Here is a 22,629-nt window from a genome sequence, read left to right on the forward strand (position 1 = left end):
GGCAACAGCCGGCGACATCCGGAGTTCACCACCAACAGCACAGCCGCACCACTGGTCTGTTATAAGAGCTTAGCGATACGTGCAGGCATTTGCATCTGAAAGACACCGCAGAGCGCAAACGAACCGTCACTGACTTTGATTTGAATTTTAAAAATAACTCGCTCGTCATGCAGCTTCGCCTTGCGAGATTTGTTGTTTGTGGATGAGAAACTGAACAGAACAGCGTCTCCATCGCTGCGTCTGAACTGTGAATGATGTGAAACAGCTGGCCGATTGGTGGAAAAAATTAAAAGTAAACAAAACAAAACAAATTTACTGATCACAGAATCATCCGAGTCCTTGCAATGCTTCACTACAGTAAATGACCGCAATGGGTCAGTTTATAGCATAGCATATATACATGAAAGATGGGCGTAGCCTCCAGGTCTGAAAAGTGAAGCCTTAAACCTGCGTTCTTTCTAGTGACCAGCAGAGGGCGGATTCTGTGGTTATTTAGAAATCCATGAGAAAATGACGACTGCTCACTTCATTTATGGCCTTTGTAAACTTTTCCTGTTGAGATTGTTATTAAACCCAGATCTCTAATGTTACCTGGTACAGCACAGTGTTCATTTAATAGCTTATGGTCTCTGAGAGTAAAATAACCAATTAGGAAGGATATGATTCACCACTGCATGAGTGTGCACTCTGCTTGGTTTCTCCGTGAGATCCATACCTCACTGTCATATTCCGGTTATAAAAACAACGATCACACAAATGCTCAAATCCAAACTTCAAAACTGCACTTAAGAACAGATTTATACTTAAAGTCGGACCCAGAGTACATGTCCCCATAATATTTAGAAAACAAACAAAAGAAATTAAAGATTTGGAGGATACTTTGTTGAAAACTATCAATACGTGTTGAACAGTCACCTACTGCTAGATTTGTACATAAATAAAGACGTTGTCATCACATATTGATGCAGAAATGGCACGAAAATTAAAGAGTCAAACAAAATGCTCAACGAAACCTAAGCACATGCCACACGGTATAAAAAAGATGGACATATACAGCATGGCATTTATTAATTTTTAGCATTTAAGTGCAATAATTTTCTATCATAATACATTCTTCATACCTTTGTATTTGGAGTCTTTATATATAGAGGGGAAGGCGGATCTCACTAATGTGCCAGTTTCTTTATTTTTTCAATGCATAATCAGTTCAAGTCTGTCACGTGTAGCTCTCATAGCCAGCGTAAAGACAATGCTTAAAGTCTTTCGTACTGAACAACTGATAAGAAGGTTAAGAAGGTATATAAGGAGGTCCACGTTTGTGCAAAAGTGTGTGTGTTTGTGCTCTCCTTTACTCTGGCTTATTGCTCACCTCTCAGATCCTGCCCGGAGCGACCCGGCCCGCAGGTGGTGCTCTGTCTGGGCATGCGCAGCGAGGTGCGCAATGGAGTGTGCCGCTGCTCATCCAGGTATGCTAGATCCTCCAGGTGGGCCGAACTGGTAGCTGTGTGTTTGTGTGTGTGAGGCAGAGGGGAGACAGAGAGGAATATTTTAAGAGTGAGAGGAAGAAAAAAAAAACAATACTGTCAGCACACATGTACACTCAGAGACTACAATAACCAAACCACACAAACACAGGCACACACACACTTAAGAAGGTGGCAAAGGTTCATGTCATTGTCCTGAGGCAGTTGTCAGGCTTCTGCTCTCCCACTTGCCGACTCCTACAGGAAAGAGAAAGCCAGCCCTACATGGTTATGTCCTAAAATTCCCTCTTCTCTGTGTCTGTCACGCGGCACGGAGACAGATGCCATCCGGCCCCTCTCAGGATTAATTAGCTCAGTAGACAAATGTCTTATTCATGGAGTGAACACCGTCTGACGCTGGCTGCTGATTGTTCACACCACACTGTGTCTTCAGGGCCAACACTCGGAACCACTGAATGTTAAATGAGATTAGGTACCGTCAGTTTGAGTAAACACACAGATTCCCCGTCACCCCTGAACCCCTCGGTTCAGTAAGAGGTGAGAGCGGGGAAAGACGAGGCAAATGCAGAAAGGATTAAAGGGACTTAATCGAGAGGTTGGTGGTTCCTTGACAGATAAGCGCCGAGTTGCCAAGTCACCACGTCACCGCAACATGCAGATTTTAAACACGGAAACAATTCAGCCAGATGGCCTGAAACGCTTCACATGATGGAAGTGCACCTGTAGACTCAACCAAGAACGTCTTCCGCAAGCTTTGATGGATAAACGCAGATGGACAACAATTTGATAATTTCCTGTCATTTTGCACTCCTGAACACATTTGGTCTGCTCTTCCCATCTGTAATCCCAGGCCTCAGCAGTAACCTCGGTGTGTACATCATGATCAACAGAATGGGTTTCAGTATTAGTAATCCAGAAAAAATAAAGCAGCGCTCCGAAATTTGTCTTTCACGCAATACCTGAAGTTGTCAAATTCCTTGAAATGTCAAATTCAAGGAGTTGGAGAGAGGTGTGACCGAAAATCCATGGCTCTTCTCAGTTCTGTCGTCTGCCTCTCTCTCTCTCTGCAGGCGTTCGAAAAACTAAGGCATAGTAAATCTCAGAGGAGCAGGCCTCTAAGCCCGGCACCTCTCGCCTGTGTAACACTCACTGGCACCTCAGCACTGATCCATGTCCTGTCCTTGGTTCAAAGAGTGGCTTCTGTGCCACTGGAGTTAAGCTTAGTCGAGTGCAGAGCATGTGTACTGGCTGTGTTTGTGTGTTGCTGACTGCCTGAGTCACCCCAGCCATGGACCCAAAAAACGAGCCACATGGGTTTCCCAAAATGGAGGGAAAATGGCAGCTGAGAATGCCGAAGTCTCAGCCCTGGCTGAATTGGGAGGTGCTGGCCATCCAACTAGACTAAAAGCAAGGGCAGTGGAGCCATTAATTTGCTGCAAAACCAAGGAAGAATGACTCAGGCCTACAGGGCTGAAAAGTCTCTTTTTTCCTTTTCAACTGTGTTTGAATGTGAGGACTCAAATCCGTGTGCTCATCATCTCTATCTGCAATGCAGCAGGCTGCTGGGGATCACATTCACAGTTCTCGTGCCAGTGCGCTAAGACTACACGGATAGTGAAAAGAAAAAGAAAGGGGAAGAAAAACCCAAGTGTGGAACAGTGAGAGATTGGAAGGTGTTCCAAAAAAGTGAGAAAAAGGTTGAACTCTGCAACAGGGAGCTTTGGGTAATGACAGCCACATCAGACACTTCCTGTTTATAAGAGCGACAAACGACATAAACGCACACACGCTCACACACACACTCGCAAAGACCAGCTGGGCTGCTATCCAGAGCCAGCATCAGCCAGGAAGTCGACTACTCATCGCAGATATGAGGTAGCTGCTGGAGCTCTGTATGCCTCGCTGTTCTCCTCTCATCTACCAGAGAGATGACTTGCAATGATAAATAATGGAGGTAGAGGTATTTAAACAATAATTCCGGGTGTTAAAACACCATGTATCTAAGCAGACTAAAGCCAGAAAGGAAATTAGGAAAAGAAATGAAGGAAAAAGGAAATCAATGTAGACTGTGCATCCCCCAAATGAAAAACGTTATCTCAAGTGAGCCGTTACCTTAATTTAGTGAATTTAGAGACTAAAGAGCGAGTCTTCTCTCTGAGAATGGATATCACAGTTCCCCAGGCAGTTATATCTGTTGGTGCACCTAGATTCTTGAGATGTCTATGTATTCTTGTAAATACATAGTAAATTACATCATTAACACCTGCAGATTCCACAGTATTTGCATCACTAATCTGGCAACTTCAGGTGTAGACCTTCATTGGTTAGTTACAACAAAAAGTTTGATGTATGTAGACTTAGAAAAATAACACCTACACCGACCCAGTGGTAACCTTTAAGACTGCAGTTCCTTAAATGGCCACTTGAGGCTGACTCTGAAACTGAGTCAATCTCCACAAACTCCCATGTTAAAAAAGCTTTAAGTTTTAAAAGAACAAAACAAAAAAACCTAACATTAAGTTTTACAGTGGCCCGATTACATGCAGTGTCTAAGGCTACGTCCACACGTACACGGGTATTTTTGAAAACGGAGATTTTCCGTTTTCGTTTTAAAAAATAATCCCGTCCACACGTAAAGGCAGAAATGAAGGAAAACGCTGCTAGGAACATGCCAAAGCAGCAGGTGGCGCTATATTCCTAACCGTGTAGAAATGTTGGCCAATCAGAAGTCTAGAAGCCTTGGTGGGAAATAGTAAACAAAGCTGGTGCATAGAAGCAGAACCAAGTCGTTTGTGTGGAGGGACAGTAACTGTGTGTGTATATGTAAGCATTTTAAACACTGCAGAGAGTACAATTAACAGTAACCGTATTGTAGAAATTTATTTCACCGAAACAATAACATGGCGCACACTGTGACATCAAAAAAGGCGCACATCTTTGACACTGCGTTTTTCTCGTCCACACGTAAAAAACTGAGTTTTAGAAAATATCCACCCGGGCTGAAGTTTTTAGAAATCTCCGCTTTCAGTGTCCGAAAACGCCGTTTACGTGTGGACGAAAGGTGCAAACGCATAGAAAAATCTGCGTTTTCAAAAATGCCCGGGTACGTGTGGACATAGCCTAAATAATGAGGTGAATTGACATACAGGCAATAACGTTATTACTCATGCCCATTAGGCTGTTTATTTCCAGGTTTCAAACATGACTGAATTCACATGGGTAATATAAGGTAAAACTTCGCTTTGGATTTGTGTGAATGAAGGAGGGATTTCAAGTTATTATGTAGCCACAGCACGAATTAAACACAACGGCTGAATTATCGTCAGCTGTAGTCACCGGGCTGACAATTGTGGCGTGTGTTTGCGGCGTTGGTGCTTTTTACAGCATTTTACATTTGATTGGTTGGCAAAATTATGGCACCATGCTGAAAAAATGCTTTCGAACGATACAAAATTGGGCTTATTAAAATGATAGTCTATTGTGATTGCCTGGCTTTTGGTGCAAGAGACCACTGGAGAAACTTAAACTGGAATGAAACTACTTCCAGGGTGGTTTAATTTTTTATCCCTGAAGGTTGCCACTCGAATTTCTTGCTTTGCTGGAAATTCAAACAAATTGTTTGACACATGCCGGTGTCGCGCTGCTCAGCGCATCATTTCATGCCGCATTACAGTCGGTTGGTTTGTAGATGTAGGTCACAGCAGAAGTCACATTGTGAGATATTAAATTACTGTCATTATCTGAATTTTGTCCCAGGCTATCTTTGGTCACAAGGCTTTTAAAAACAGTCAGAACTGAATCTGTGCCCTGTGGGCACTGAACAAAGATATCACCATCAGTCTTTTACATTTCATCATCCTCTCTACATGTGGCCATAGTACACAGTACATAGCAAATAAAAACAAAACTTTTTTTCATTTCGCCTTCGCCTTGGTTAAAAGAGCTAAGTGATTTTTTTTAACCTTAGACTAGAAATATTTTGCCTGGAAACATATTAGACATTTGCTACACTAATGGCAGAGTTTTGTGTCCCAGTTCAATTTCCTGTTTCGCAAATAAAGGACAAGTAATAGTGGCTAAGAGCTTGCCTAAGTACAACTCTGCATATCCTCGTGTTGATTATGCTAATAAGCTATATTAGGCTGTTTATGCTAGGCTAAAAAATTCCATTCTATTGAAAGCTTATTAGCATAATCAACACCAGGATATGCAGAGTTGTACGTAGGCAAGCTCTTAGCCACTATTACTTGTCCTTTATTTGTGAAACAGGAAATAAAAACATGTAATAACAAGTAAGATTATATTTATAATTAATTAATCATCCCTATTGTTAATTTTTTTTAATTTTTAAATACAAACCAAAACCGTATTCCTAAAAACTACAAGACTCCTAAATCAACGTGGCAGTATCGTCGATTCCACTGTTTTCATTGGACTTCTACAACAAATCAGTGAGGTGAGGAGGATCTAGGATCTAACAAAGGCCATCTAGTGTCAATGTGGGAAATGTTAGCCTTCTTTTTTTGAGCCTAAACAACAGTCGCCAGGAGTTCCCACCCTGCGGTTTAACCATTTTCACTGTCCTTCTGTTCAAATTTTGTTTGTAAGTCCTCCAGTTTTACAATTTACTCAATACTTGTCTTAATCATCATGACGTGTGAACGGACAAAAAAAATCTTGGTTTTGGTTTCTCCTTCCTCCATATCTATCCTCAGCTCTACCAACGCACTGACTTCATTAGGTAATAGAGTAGCCCCCTCCCTTCTCTCTTTCCTCCCCAGTCGCCTTCTGCTCTCGCTCCGTATCGCTCTCCCTCTCTCCCTGCACATCAAAGCGAGTCTCTGTCACTCTTGGGGATAGAAACGGTTAATGCCTGGGGCTTTGATGTTCCACTGCTGTGTGAGCCCAGCCAATCCTCAGCCTGTGCTTGCCTCCCATCCCTACATCATCTAATAATTCTTTGTGGAGGAGAGGCAGAGCGAGAAAGAGAGATTATGATTACTCCCGTTCACTCCTCTTCCACATGTATCCATCTCCCACTACTCAATATGGAATTCCTGTTCCTGACGAACACAAATGCCATCAGACAAATCATATGCTCTTTTCCCTTTCTTTTTATTCTTTCCTCGCTCACACCTTTTCTACTCTCTCCATTTTATATTTTGCATCATCTGCAGCTTATATCATGTCTTTTAAGCCGTATCTAGCCCACTCAGTCTCTTTTGAAGATCTGACTATTGCGGGGCGGAGATGAGATCGAGGATGAATCTCTAAACCCGACAGTGTCTCTGCGCTGCCAGACAGAGTCAAACAGCAGAACATGACCAGCATAAAGAGAGGGTCATAGCTGCAGTGACAGGCCTTGTCAGGCATATTACAGTGTTTAGTGAAATATATAAGAGAGTCTGCACGCATGTACTCTTTTTCCAGGAGGAGTAGGAGAAGGTATAACAGAGCTCATCGTCTGTAACGGCCTCTCTGATGAGAACAATATTACAATCAGCCTCTGTGTTATAAAACTGACATTTTTTCCTAAAATATTTACTGTTATGTTCGGGAGCTTTTCAAGGCCAAAAAAACCCAACATTAACAAGGCCTCTGTTTGCGATACAAATGCCAGTTTTTCCTGTGTAATATTCTTCCAGCCGCAGTATGTTATTCTGCAGATGCTCCCTTTCCCACACTGTATTATTCTGCTGCATGGTTTCAATCTACACCAGAGGGCTGTGAGAGTTTAACAAAATACCAGCATGGATTTACACTTGCCCAAAATTTCAACATAACCCCATGACAGCTAGAAATTGGAGCAGTTTTCTCCCAAAAATGAAGGAGAAATGTAATCAAATCAAAGCACATGTGAGCTACTCTTATGAATAAACCAAATTTTAGGGAACTGCAGGAGAAATGTAGTTGAGACCTCAGTTTTTAGGTTACTCTGAAATGAAAGAAGAACCCCCACAAGGCTACAGATACTCAAAGAACCTTTTGTGGTACAATAAAAATACAGGTTATGTCATGCAAATTAGCCTGCAAGACGCTAAATATTTATATATTTAGGGCCTTTGCGATCACAAAAAAATAGCAAAATAATTCAAAGGAGAGGATTACAGTTCGTCCTGTATGACAACAAGCATGGGAAGAGAGGCTGAAAGGAGTGAAGAGGAAGCAAGTAAGAAGTCAGAAATAGGGCGTGACATGGCTAAACACCAGCAGCTCAATCCAATTTTGCCAGAAAAGGCTCCCTAACTTGGCAAAATTTGTATGCTGCATGGTCGTTCGCCTGTAAATAACCATATTTTTGGCTTCCTGGACAAATATGTTTTTTAAAAAACTTTCACAGTTGAGGGATGGGGAAAGAGAAAGGGACTCACCAGCCACAGAATTAGGGCGGGGCATGAGGTACAGAGGGATGGAGTGGGCAGAATGGGAGGACATGCTCTCCAGGTTTCGCTCAGGGATTTTGTTGAGGCTGTAGGTGGAGGCGGTCATGTTTTCATCCACCCTGTATAGGAACGAGTCCATGCCTGATTTCTGAGACTGCCACAGTTTCAGGTTTCCCCGCGAGCCCTCGCCGTATTTGCTGCCTCGCTCCATGTTCTCCGAATAGCTGGTCAGAGTTGCTGCAACACAAACAATGGCACGGTCTTTTAGATCATTTCTTTTGTTTTAGACACTGGGTTTGTTTGAGTTTCCTTTGTCATCTTTTCACCCACCCAGCCCATCTGCTTTCACATTTATTTGCTGTTGTTCTGAATCAATGGTATGTTGATGCAATGCTTTCCTCATCAAACTGCAGGTGTTCACCATTGTTGCCAGGAAACAATGACGGCACCTGCTTCGACTTTTGCCTCGCACCAGAGAGCATTTCGCGCTCTTGATTCCTTTCAATTGATGCATAAATGCCACAGATGATGGCGAGGTATCAAGCTACATCCAGTTGGTGTAAAGACCAGGAAAGGACCTTCGCTGTACTGGGAACTGATCACAGACCAGATCAAAGAAGACTTTTGGACAGTACCTTGCTCGGGTCTGGATATGGCATTCAGAATGACCATTTTTCTTTTTGTTGGTCATGACTCAGATTTAAATCAAACTGTTTTGCACAATTGGAAATATCATTTTATGATTTTTGGCTTTAGCACACAATCAGAGTTGTACAGAGTGGTTTGGAAATGCACAAGCCCGTTTTCCCACTGTTGGAACTCTCAGGCGTACTTTCTTTAGTTTTGTTTTTGTGGCAACCCTGCATTCCTTTTACCTTGGATACCTTGTAAAGGCATTTAAGTGATGTCTCTCCTGAACTGACTGCATTTCAGTAGTAGTAGTGGGGAAAACAAAAGTTGTTTTGCTTTCTATACACAACAATACAGCATAATGCCTGTTTATTGATCTTAAAAACACAACCACAGCACAATCACAGACAAAGCCTAGTCAGCGCCCTGTATATGGCTAATTTAACAAGTAACAAATACAAATCAGTAATGTACAGAACAGATTTACTAAGGTTTGCGTGCACTGCTACCATCTCGGATTATGAAGTTAGGTTTGGTGGGGTTTATTCCAGCTCAGATTTCCAACATCCCACCTCAAATGGAAAGCAGCATTATTTCCTGGGGGAAATGTAGTACCTGCTCCGGGGTAGTTACCTCCACCATAAACCCAATAAAGCTGCCATTAAGGTCAGCCAATGGGTCAAAACCTGGAGTCGTCTGATTGGTTAACTCAGACAAAACAAGATGTAGAGATACAGTTTTTTAAAGAACCAGCAGAATTACATGTTCACCCAACTTAATGGCCTAGACATAAAAAAACAAGGAGCCCCACAGCAAAACAAAAACAACCCCCCTCCCTCTTCTCTGTCCCCTAAAATACGATCTCATATTGTAACTCAAGTTTCTTTGGGGTTTGTTGCTTTTTCCTTCTGTAATCACGAATGTACTCATGTTCATTACATTTTATGTGAATCAGCACGCAGATCTCACCGATAATCCCGCTGTCCCTGCTCTCCAGTGTCGAGGTGGGACTAGTGACAGAACCGTAGGCGCAGTCCCTGTTGCCAGCCTGGCCGGGCATGGCAGGGGGGAGGGTTGAGCAGGGGCTGCCTGCAGGTGGGGAGGCAGTGCTGCTGGTCAGGGTGGAACACGGGCTGATCCTCTGGTTCTGGCCCTGGGATGGACACAAATAAACACAGTTTTAAAGATTTTTTTGGCTCCCACAGCTCCATTAGCACACATGGGTATTAATGGCAAAAGTACAGCGTTTGAACTTTTAAAATGTGACTCATACGAAGGAAAATGTCATTCCAATACTGCAGTTTTCAAAAGCTCAGCCCCCTGCTGATCCTCTTAGTCCTTCTCCCACATGTATACAAACACATATAATACTAACTCATAATATGCTCCATTTCTCTACAAGATACGCTTGAAGAAGTTTTAACAATTAGGCCACGTTGCATAGCTAACGAAAATTGCAAATGCACAGCATGTTTACATACGCAAATACACTCAACACTCCTGGTAGTAGCATTTAAAAATACTTAATAATGGTACCTTCACTACAACCAATACATTTTGCAAGTAGCATATGTACTGTATACAGTGATGTGGTTTCTTTTCAGAAAACAATAGAGACAACAATAGAGTTACATTTTAACACTAATACTAACTTTAACTTGCATTTATAGATCCATAGAAACCCCTATTTTCATGCATATTTTTCTCTTCTTTGCCATAACTACAATCTTATATGTAGTATAAATGTATAGTATTTTCAGTCCTGGCGCTTTCCAGGCACCCTGGAGTGACTCTATTCGATGTCGGCTCGGGTTAGGAGACAATCGACCACAGGCGACAAAATATAAACACACTGCTGCATCCAATCAGCAGCTGCTCTGAACACCCACAGATGTACTCTTGTGCAAAACACATAACCTGCCCAAATTTATAGGATACAAGCATGCAACATTCACAGAAAAACAAGCAAGCCAAGTATTTGCGTCAGTCACTGAAAGGCACACACGGAAATCTCTCCTAAGCACTGGGGTGAACACAGACAGAAAAGAGGGGTGAAGTGGCGCTCAGGGCAAAATCTGGTCTAGTTTAATTTGCAGGAGGAAGTCTGAAGGGACACACCAAGCCAATACATTTTAGATTAGCCAACAGACATCCAGAGTCAGGAGTAATGCTGGAGCTAAATGATTATTTTCAGTATTGATTAATCTGCCAATTATCTGTTGACGGCCTCCTGAGGTTGGAGATGAGAACAGGGTGACAATTAATCGCAGGATTGTTGGTTTGATCCTCAGGTCCACTTGTCCACATGTCAACATGTCCTTGGGAGAGACACTAATCTACTGATTGCTCCAAATAACCAAGCAACTGCTTATTATCTATTCGAGTGGGTGAATGAGAGACAATGTGGCCCTTTGATTTGACTAGCACTGCACAAATGTAGTCCGTTCGCCATTATTTTTGTGATTAAGTCTTCTTATTACACAAACACATAAAAACTTCTATCCAAACGCTGCCAATTAAGTTGAAAAATTGTTGTAGTTGTAATTCCTTATTTTTAAGAAAAGCAGCAAACCTCACACTTGAAAACCTGGAACCATTAAACACTCATATGTTTTCACAATAAACAACTTCTCACCTCAACAATACACACACTGCAGAGTACTACTAGATTAGTGGGATAACTGTGACACCTGTAAACACACTTCCACTTTAAGTAAATGCCCTCTGGCTGACACTAAACAGTGTTTCTGTGCCTGCGGAATAACAATTTGTCAACCAGCATTTCAGTCGCCGCTGCCCTCTGCTGTCTTCATGGATGAGACCGCTCAAGTGTCATGTTTACAAGAGCTTGACCCCGATGTAACCAAACATCCACACCAGCAGACAAATCTTCAACCCTGCGTGCGCTCAACCACGCCGCAGTTCTATCAGCTCGGATAACGAACGCAGCCTCCTGTAGGTTTGACCTTAAATGTCGCGTGAGGATTGGACTGAACTTGGAGAACGCTGCATCTATTTAGGGAGCGAGAGCACGCGAGTATGAAAGGCAATTAACTGCACCCTCTGCAAGTTGAGGTCACCTTGTTCTATCAGCTGGCGAGGTCTTGCAGCAGCTATTGTAGGAATTCAAACATGTTAAATGGCAATTTTTTTATAATGATCGCTGAATTATAAACGCCCAGCATACCAAAGATCATCTTAAAAATGCCAAAAAGGAGAATTTATGCATTATAGAGGGAGACCCAAAGAAAAACAAAGAATCTTGAATTGACTTCTGCAACAACAAAGATGATTGCAAGAAAACAAACACACAGTTTTTTAAAAAAAAATATTGATATTGTGTTCACTGATAAGCCTTTAGAGCCATGTAGCTTTATTTTCTTCCTTTTTCTGACAGAAGCTGCGTTATTACACCATTTGTCCAGCAGGGTGGCTGGAGAAATGTAGCAGAGTAGTATCAGAGCCATTATTTCCCATTATATGTCAAGTGTAACCCCACCAGGGCTGCTATGTCAGCCATTAGAGGCCAAGACCATCACCATAGACGCCCATGTGAAAACGCCCAACTTCAAAACAGCAGCTTTTAAAAGTTATTGTAGGGTCTCGACATTATAAAGCGCCTTGAGAAAACTGTTGATGTGATTTGAAGATATATAAAGAAAATTAAAAAATTGAAGGTAGCGGTATCCTACCAATATCTGGATGGCATATGAATGTATGTCTTTTTATCTTGAGCTAATATTTTCTAAGGAGAGGGCGAGATAAAGCACACTTATTCCTGAAAATGTTTGTTGGTTGGTAGTAGTTTGGCCAAGAATTTTATTTTCCTATCAAAACATGCACACTTTTTACACTTTTATCTTCAGTCACTGTCTCAGACATGAATTAGAATCACTTAATGAACATTTATAAATTGGCTTTGAAACTATATTACTTATATTATGTTGCCCTTACATGGTTATTATTACTTTAACAGTAATTTTCTGTATGTTTATGGTTACATCAAGATCTGCTAATCCCTAACTCTGCATATCTTTGTTGTCTTGTGGAGGGCAAAGTGTCAAACCCCTGAATTACTGCACTAACCAAAGTCCATTAAAATCTAGTAAATCCCAAGCAAATGAGAAGAATTACAACAAAAGCCCACTCTTTTATCTGCTAATAGATGGTGTCTCGAGGCAATTCTTGTCATTTTTGGTGGTTAATGAATCAAACAAAATTGCAATCCAGAGAACAGTATTTGGGGCAGATATCTAAAACAATACGTTTGTACTGTGTGCACGATGCAGCGGGGTGCTCGTGTGAGTCACGTCTCTAAAAAGAGCCGCTTGAATAAACCTCTCTCAATTTATACACCCCCACTGCTACAGCAGCGCTCACATCAAGCACAGGCAGTCCATCAGTCTAATCGCTTATCCACACTGTTTCAGAGCGAACACATACCTATGCCTGCCTTGAATGCTTCAGCAACAGGTTAGCCCCTTGTACCCCCCCCCATCCCCGTCCCACCCCGTTTCTCCTTCGCTGCCTCTCCGCAGCAACTGTTTTTCCTTGCACAGTTTGGAAAATTCATACCTGTCAAATTAGGTTTAGGTAGAGATACCAGGGCATCTGCTGCTGAGCTTAGAGCAAGTCTCTTGTGCCAAGAGCTGTTTGTTGCACAACTGACAAATTCACAAATAGAAAGGTTACGGCGCAGGAGCAAAACATTAAGTCTAACCTGCCGCGTGTCGGCTCAAGAAACTTCCTTTGAATAATCTAGAGATAATCTAAATAAGGAAAAAAAATCATATTTGTTTTATAAAAAGCTAATTAGGCAGGAGGATATCTGACACTTGATGGAGAGGCACTGGTAATCTCAGAATCTAAAGCACTCTGGCACATGAGGGCAATTTACTGAAGAGTCCTTTGATCTGGCTACCCTGACTTCCAAAGATCTGTCAAAACTGACTGTAAACACGAATATTATGAAGATAAATGTCAAAACAGATCGAATCAGATGTGTTTGTTCAAGTTTCCAAGTGCGATTGCTCACAATGCAAATGTGTGAAAATCACAGTTTACAAGACAGATTCGACTGTTTGACTCAGATACAGATTAGGATAAATAGAATGAAAGTCTGTAGCTATGACGAGTATTTACTGGGTTAATCTGAGAGAACGCTTCTTATCAAATTCACACTGCGTGCATCACGTGATGATATATCGATGACCTCTATCATCAGAGAAAAAGTGCAGATGGCTGAGAATAGTTAAAAAAGCATATTTCTGGTACCTGTCTCGCCTCGGGTTCCTCCATGCTGTACTGGGTACCGGCTGGCCCCTCACTCAGTTTGTCTCCGAGAAGGAAACCCAGGCGCGTCATCAATGTGTTGGCTGCCTCATCCACGGACGGAGGGGGGCCCAGCTCCTGGCTTGACTCCCCTGTGGAGGCAGATAGACGCAAGGAGGAGGAGGCAGGAGATGGGGGAGAGCAAAAAGAAGAGAAAGGAACGGGAGAATGTGTGTCAGTGGTGGGCAGAAAACTGAACAGCAGCTTATTTTGCCACAAGAAAAAAAAACCCCACAAGAAAACAAAACCTTACAACATTTCATTTTTTACATATCCATAACCTCTTTACCTAGAAACACACAGTACACTTGTTACACTCCCTTTGAATAAACTACAGCCCTGACTACACACCTGGACACACAGCACCTGCACGCAGGAAAAGAAAACGAAGCACCCTACCCGAGTTCTCCCGTAGCTCAGAGCTGTGCATTACTGACACATTCCCCAACAGCCGGACGTTTCGGTTGAGGTATCTCCTTACATAAACTCCAAAACCCCGAGCCACAACAACAAAAACAGTTTTCAACCGTTTACAAAAAACCGCCTTCCACAGCGACTAGCAGTAGGCTCCCATACCGACGACAGCTCCTTCCGCACCACTCATCACCACTACGGCTCGAGTGACGTAATGAAATACGCCCTTCACCTGCGTGTGTGTGAGTGAGTGAGTGAGTGAGAGAGAGCGAGAGAGAGAGAGGTGTGTGCCTTTTCAAGACAAAGCGTGCATGTCCACATCCTTACTTCTATTTACAGAGACTTCTGGGACTAAAGAGAGCAAAGAAAACACCCGGGTGAGCCTGCATGATGATCAGATGATCAAAACCACAAACACACACAAACACACCCCCAGAGCAGAGCGATTTCAGTTGCCAACTTTACAATAGGACCCATAACAAAAATCCCTTAAAGACCTCATCCCGTCTCCCAGTTGCCTGGTTACCCCCCACCCATAACAAACCCTAACCGGTGGTATCATGTTTTTCAATCACACTTGGCCCTAGAGGTGCCTACTAGATCAGTTTCACATTATTCACTGGAGTGCCACTCGCACAGCTCAAGGTTGTGTTAATTACTCACCCTGCACAAAAAAGTGACTGGTGGCTAAATTCAAACAGCTGTAATTGGACATATAAGCCTCTGAATTGGCCCAGACATCAATGTTATTGAAGCCAACAGCACAAGATGGTTGGTTTAAAAAAAAAAAAAAAAAAAACAGCTCGAGGCAGAGCATGTTTTTTTTTTTTCCCCCTCAGTTTTCCAGCAGGGCTGGTCAAACCAGACTGGCAGGTAGTTACACGAAACTCTGACTGACAGCCATTAAACAGTCCAAGCCGCCACGCCACCTCTCTGAAGACGGACAGCTTGTCTACAGCCTGTGTCCTCTCACTCGTCAGTTCAAAGTCACACACACAGACGGGCAATCTAAAGCCCGGGCTCCCCTCTCCATTTGCTCATGGGCGGAAAAGGCAGAACACTGTCAGGTTCCTCATTAGATTGACTCCAAGACAGTGTGAAAGAAGTAAAGAAGCTGGGTGCCTTCTGACAGGGAAAAAAAACCTTTGAATCAAATGGGGACGACATGGGTGCAGTGCTTCAATAAAAAACACAGAGCAGCAACCAATAATGAGGTAATCAGAGCATACATTAGGTCCGAAACAAGCTAATTATGTATGACTTTTAACGAGATGGTGATGGCGTTATGGAGCAGAGTGCATTCCTCCAAGGTCAGTGAATCCATGGGTTTCCCTTGAGGAAGTGTCCATTAATGGAGAAGATGTAGCTGGGGTAAAAGTCCTACCTCCTCACCGCTAATACCACAGGAGGACGGCTGAGATGCACTTGGATCGATTCATAGATTTCAGACACATGACTACAGCAGAGCTCTGGTTTGTGTTGGTATAAGCTAACCACAAACCTGTGAATTTTTCATCAATTTCAAGCCACGACTAGAAAGATAAAAACATCTAAAAAGAAGAAAAACAAAATATGTGTGAAAAAACTGCAAGTTTCAGACACTTTTGATGTATACAGCACAGCAGTACTTCAATCACTAAAAACAGCCCCGGGTTCCTGCCAGAGCTCCACTTTTGCAGTGTTTTACACATACCTTATTGGGAATCTTTTTGTTAAAGCATAAAAGTTTACACAGTTATGTAAATTTTCAATTTGGAGTGGTCAATATATCTGCTGTTTTGGAGGTAAAGGAGAAGAAGGTAAGTGCTGATTGGTTAATTCCAACTTACAAGTGATGTTTATCGATAAGTGGGGTCATTTTAGTCAACATTTCGGCAGATTACCAACAAAACAGCAGCATCTTTGATAGATTGTATGAAATAAATTTAATCAAATGCAATTAGATTAAATTTATAGGACAACAACAGTTTGGTTTTCGCTTTGGTTTATCCAATGTAATAACTATCATGCCGAGGAACATCTTATTTTGCTGAAAGATAGTCTTTGTGTCACTCGCTGGGTTGCACTGTCCCATGTCTGAAACCTGGAGCTGGGCATTTTTGTTGCTGCCATCTTTTCTTTTTGAAACCAGTCACCATGAGTGAAGGATACAAAAAGCTTTACCACCATACAGTAGCACGTTGCTAATCATAATGAGGATATGCTGATTTACCGTTCTCGACACTGTTGGGTACCAAAATTTACAAAATGAAGATCATGCTCATACTAAGGACAACAATCAAGGGAACAGAGGTATACAAAACTTCTTTTTGCAACTAGGAGCGCCCTCTTCTGGTTGTCCTTTTTATACCTGGGAGCCTTGTCCATCTTTTATATACAGTGTATCGTTTTTCCCTAATGATGTGTTATCCCATGAAGACCATGAACAGAAGAAACCTACATGAAAAGTAAAGCAAATCATCTATCCATACAGACAGCATGTCATTTCTATGTATTAGCTGCTGTCTTTGCACCAGTCTGAACACTGAGCCACCGAAGGCTTCCCAGTTGACAGACTGGTAGTAGTAAGGAGTGAATATATTAGCAGTCATTAGTCAACTGCTCCCGTAGGTGGTGTGGTGGGGGGTTGGGGCGTGATCGTGATCATGATCAAACATGGGCTCTGTCTGCCTGTGTTAACTTGTGTTCTTTCGCTCGTCTCTTTGAATGCTACTCTCCCTCACAATTCCCACTGTTCCCTTTCGTTCTTCTTACTATAGTGTCTGTGTAGCAGCCAGCTGTTGGCCAACCCTGTGCAGGAGCGAGCAGTTTGTCTAGGTTTCTTTTGATGTGGTAACAAAATCTCTAATCTGGATGCCTGAGCCCATAGTGAATCCCTTGAGCGAACCATAGGCAATCCCTTTGTACATCTTTAAACTCTCCCACTCTAAAAATATGACAGCAGAGTCAAACATATGGCCAAGGCCCAGATTTTTGGCAGTGATGACAATCACAGAGCTGTCAAACTCGAAACAAAAATACCATACCATCTGAATCCTTCTTAAAGCTCCCTGTTCTTGTAGCTACTGTAAGGGAGCTACAATCAAAGGGAATATATTATCATAATGTAGGGGTTGTATGTACTGATTTGCTTCTATTTATAGCCCTACCTTTTGTTCTTTAAATACACATTATGACAGTCACATGGTGCCGAAGTCACTGCAAGCAAACATCTAGATCACTTCAAAGCCAGACGCCAAACACACGGCTAAAGGAACTTCAGGCGCTTTTCGTCAGTGTAACACCTTAATAAATATAAAATAAAATTTGCCAAACATCAAAACACATATATGCATATATATATACATATATATAAATGCACACTTCTCTCTATTGGATTCCTGAGCTGCGAAGGAGACAGATGGTTGCCATGGCAACTATCTTTGCGCGCAGCTAGGAATGTGTTTCTGTGCGAGCGCATCTGTTTCTCCCTGGCCGTCCACGGATCTGCCCTCGCGCACCGACGGTGAGCCAGAGAGAGCAAGAGAAGCATGTGTGCTGCAAGCAGGGGACTGGACCGGACAGGAGAGGGTATAAATAGGCCTGAGTAGCAGGTGAGATAACACATAGCATTTGGTGGCTCCTATTTCACCTCTACCTGGGAGCATTAACTTCCAGGTAATCGAAAAGTAAGCCACCACATTTTTAAAAAGAAAAAGTTAAATACGCAAGGTTCAAAGATAAATTTACCTCAAGAGGACGTGGCACTGATTAAAAAGTAAAAATGAGGTTAAAGTGGTGTTTGCAATTTTACTTTACGGCTTTGGGGACGAAAAGAAAGCTTGAATAATACAAGTAGTGAAATGTACAGGCAAAGACACCTGAAAATCCGGGAATGTAGGGCTAATCAAGAAATCAGAGGAATGAATCTCACATTCTTGATGTGCACAGCTGTGATCATATCTATGCATAAACACTGCATCTCAGGGCACTGGATTTCAGGATTTGATGATATAACGTAGATGTAAGTAGTATAATCAAAATATATAGAACTTGCACTTTAGGAACAGCTTTAGTTGCATTTAGTTTTCACAGAAACAGTACCACAGTGGATCTTTATGAGTTATTTTATTTGGCAGAATAACAAAAAATTATCTGTAAACTAGATATTAAAATAAACTATATTTGATAATATTACTATCTATTATTTGTTTAATGCGTTATGCGTTATGCTGTTGAAGCCGACTCCGAAATTTAATTTAATGTTTCCACCCCCCTCCTGCCTGCGGTGCTAGTTATCCATTTAGATTGTTCTGGTGTGAGTTGCCAAATATGGAGATATCAGCTGCAGAGGTGCTGCCTTCTCTTCAGTGTAATTGAAGTAAATGGCTCTTGCCTAGTGGTGCTCAAAGAACAACCCAAAAAAAAAGGGAAAGGCTCTTTCTAGAAAGAGTAACCCGTTTATTAAAAACAATCCACAAACGTTGTCTCCGAGACACCCGCCAACCATGTAAATGTCCAGTGTCCAATTTGATAACGCACCAATGATGAAAGGCTCATGGTTATGACAGTCTGACAGGATGTAATCATCAATGAGCTGTAATGTTAGAGAGCTGCATGAGTCCTTTGGTTGGCGGATAAAGACAGTAGAACAAAATAGTTCCCATACGAAATTTGTTTGTTTTGTTTTGTTTTCTGTGTTGGGTGACTGGAACATCGCTTTCCCTTGAATACAGTAAAACCACATAGCGCTTGCCTTGAGTCAAAGAAAAGCAGAGAAAAGAAAAATTCAGCAGACATTTTTACAGCAGATAACTCCAGAAATTGGCAACTCACAACAAGACAGTTGAAGAAATGGCTTTAAAGACCTGAAGCTAAAGACGCCCAACTGAAATTAAACCGCATGTTTTTGTCTGCTATTACAAACGTACACTCACCTGCCGCTCAGATGTACCTGTTTAACTGCTCCATCAATGCAAATATCCAATCAGCCAGTGACATGACAGCAACTCAATGCATTTGGCTATACAGACAAAGTCAATCAGTGATCTGCTGAAGTTCAAACTGAGCATCAGAAAGGAGAAAAGGGGGATCTGACTACTTCAGGAATTACTGACAACAGTCCAAAAAAAGAGAATATATTGAGTCCACAGTGTACACATCTTCTTCCATGACGCAAAGCTCAAATCATGTCAAACTGGTTTGTTGAAGATAACAACAAGTTCACTATGATAACACCAATTTCTTCATGACTTTAATAGAACAACATTAGTTCTTTCCAATTATATGAGAATATGTCTCTATTCAGTCAAATTAAAAAGTACATAAACCACAAAAGATGCATTGGCTGAATGTTAAAAGCCTTCACAGCCCACACTTATGCACAATTAACTTCAGGCATCAGATTTAGTACAAGGTCACTGACCAGATCTGTTGTTTACATCTTAAACTACATTCACGCCATTCTTCCTTATCACCGTTTGGCATTAAATCTAAACAATCTGCTGGAATCCTGCAGCTCATTTCTTTTGGTTCTGCACCTGACTCTAAATTTTTTGTTGAGATTTATGGACTTCACATCCCCCCTTAATATACTAAGTCAGTTGAGTAGTTTATCAGTTTGACTCACAGATAATAACTTTAACAGATAATTCACACAGTTCAAAGAAGTTAAACGTTGGCCTATAACATTGTTCAAAATATAAAGCAAGCACATGTCGAAGTGGACGCTAATTATCTGTTCACCTTTTGGTTTTTTCATCCCTTCCTACTTCCCCTCACATGGGAAGGGTGGAGAGGGAAGTGGCACGTAATGTTTTGTCTTTTGCTCCTCTCTGTTTATTGAACACTACTGAGAAATGCATGTGACCTGGCATGCATATGCAAGCACTGACATTTAATCTATAATACCCCCGATTGTAATTTTAATTGCAAAACGGAGTGACACAATGGAGGATTTTATCTGTAGCGTCTGCCCCCAGTCTGGAGAATTACCTTTAAGAAGGTTGAACTCTAACATCATTAGAAAGGCTTTCACTCAACGGTTTAAGGAGGCTGGCTGGTGGGAGCTTTACAAGATATTTGCAAACAATATTTATGGCACCACAAATATCTTTGTAGGCCACATAAAAAAAAGAAAAATCAACCGATGCCTCACTTCCTCCACTCAAAAGACAGTGTCAGCAGCAGAGTGTGGACTAGCATGTGATCAGATGTTTAAGTCACCACCCTGCTGCTAGACACGCCAAGGAGACCTCGTTAAGAGCTAACATGTCCATCTGTCCACCGGGGAGGTGCAACTCCTCACCTCTCGTGAAAACTCATCTTAGGCTTCCCAGTTCCGCTCCAGTTCAAGTTTTATCAACTCTTTTCCTGCCCCAATGGAAGGCAAGGCACGTTTATTTATATAGTGCAATTCAACAGCAAGGTGATTCAAAGTGCTTTACAGAGACATTAAAAAACAAAAACAAATAAAAAGCATGATTTAAAATGGAAAAAAAGAAAGGAACAGTAGATAAAATCAGTAGTTAAAATGTAAGTTTTGAAATTTAAGCTTAAAAGTAAAACAGTGCGAATTTGGTGCTTTATTCAAATGCAGCTGAGAACAGGTGAGTCTTCAACCTGGATTTAAATAAACTGAGTGTTTCAGCTGATCTGAGGCTTTCTGGGAGTTTGTTTGAGATATATGGAGCATAAAAGCTGAATGCAGCTTCTCCGTGTCTGGTTCTGTCTCTGGGAACTGATAAAAAACCGGATCCAGATGACGTGAGGGATCTGGAAGGTTCATACTGGGTCAAGAAGCAGAGATTACCATGTTATCCCTGAAATGTCACACCTATTGCCGCTCATAACTGCTGCTATTCACCAGACGCCTGACTTAATGCAAAGATAAAGCCAGGGTCAACAATTTTTCATCCATGAAATTCAAAAGCAAGCCAGGAGCCAGAATCAAAGGGTTTATCCTTAAGTAATACACTATTCAGACCATATAATGTGTAGTATGACAGAAATGAATATATAATCAACTATATCACCTACTTAGAATTCCCATTGAGCAGAAAGTCAGCAGAAGAGGCTCACAGACGGAGAAGGCTGGTAGCACACTTTCAAACATTTTCCGCCTAAATAAGTCCAGTTAAGCCTCGAGGCTTTCCATCACCATTTCTCGTGTATACATCCAGCCCTGGGTTCTCCTATTCCACCACAGGTTGAGCCAAAAAGACAGGGCAGGAAGCTAGCAGCGCATTTCTCAATGGCAACAGGAAAAGGAGAAGCAAGATGAGAAAGCAGATATACCAGAACCAGATCTGAGCACAGCACTATCCTCAGGTGACCCGTTTTAAAGTCCTTCTGAGCGAGGAAGACGAAGAGACAAGGGAGGAGGATAGACGGGGTTTGATGGGGATAGACTGGGAGGGGAGGGGTGGGGATGTGGACTGTCCGCAGGATTACTGAGAAAAAGCCGACTGCGAAGTTAACGGAAAACAGCGGTGGCACCTAACCGAGCTATCTGCCCGAAAAGCAGAGCGGGGTGAGAAAGCAGCGAGAGAGGATTAGAGAGACAGAGAGGGAGGAGGCGATGAGGATGGACACTGCAGGCCCCAGCAAAGCTTTTTCATTAATAACCTTAGCAATGTTTTACAGCAGCCAGCAGCAGCAGAGTACTCCGAAAACTGATCATCTTCTGTGAAACCAGGGAGGCACAGAGAAGAACCAACGAGCAAAAAATAAATAAATAAATAAACAACACACGAAATTAGGGATGAGCTGGCCAAAACTTACCAGGGCAGTATGTGTCCAGGTCTGGATTCTTGGCAGTGGTGGAGGTGTGTGTAGGGGAGCCAAGCTCTGATTGTGGAATGCGAGGGCTCTCCACAAACTTTGCTTTCCGCAGAGGGGCTGGGAGCAGAAAGCATAGACACACACACACACACCCAGAAGGAGACAACACGTGCACACACAGAAACACAGAGAGACACACACATAAATCAGGGAGATGGAAGAAGAAAAGAAAGAGAGGAGTGACAGGGACAGGACAGAAAGGGAGGAAAGTCAGAGAGCTTACAGCATGAACTTAAAGCAGCACACTGATAAAATGAAAACATCCTGAAGGCTTTCTTACGCCTTGTGTTTGCCTCGGGTCAGATAAAGCAAACACATGAGTAAATAAGCAACGTGAGCAATCAGGTACCTCGCTAGGGCGAACCAATACACCTGCAAAACATCAGCCCACCACTGAAATGCAACAATACCAGGAAGCAAAAAAAAGAAAAGAAGAAAAGCTAAATAAATAAAAAGTTTATTGCGTCTGTTTGTCCAGTGTCAAAAATCACAGCAAATATGCAAATGAGATCCATTTTGGGAATGTCCTCGCGCCCGACTCAGCCACAGCGTCTGAGACATCAAAT

The 22,629-nt window shown here is 42.1% G+C and overlaps 1 protein-coding gene across 9 annotated transcripts in view; it reads right to left on the reverse strand.

Moving 5' to 3' along the window:
- The window catches only part of tanc2b (tetratricopeptide repeat, ankyrin repeat and coiled-coil containing 2b), a 169,851-nt gene that overhangs the window by 32,988 nt on the left and 114,234 nt on the right, over positions 1 to 22,629 (reverse strand). For 7 of the 9 annotated variants that reach the window (XM_087844788.1, XM_087844791.1, XM_087844790.1 and 4 more), the window contains 5 exons: positions 22,004 to 22,120; positions 13,772 to 13,920; positions 9,467 to 9,650; positions 7,856 to 8,104; positions 1,370 to 1,501 (listed from right to left, as the gene is read on the reverse strand). In XM_087844788.1, coding sequence (XP_087700914.1) covers positions 1,370 to 1,501; positions 7,856 to 8,104; positions 9,467 to 9,650; positions 13,772 to 13,920; positions 22,004 to 22,120 — 831 coding nt within the window. The remainder of the gene's footprint in view (positions 1 to 1,369; positions 1,502 to 7,855; positions 8,105 to 9,466; positions 9,651 to 13,771; positions 13,921 to 22,003; positions 22,121 to 22,629) is intronic. The other 2 variants (XM_087844792.1, XM_087844795.1) reach the window with 1 other exon arrangement.

Source organism: Neolamprologus brichardi, chromosome 8 (assembly GCF_056152115.1).
Source record: "Neolamprologus brichardi isolate AB-2024 chromosome 8, ASM5615211v1, whole genome shotgun sequence".
In the NCBI taxonomy this organism is placed as follows: Eukaryota; Metazoa; Chordata; class Actinopteri; order Cichliformes; family Cichlidae; genus Neolamprologus; species Neolamprologus brichardi.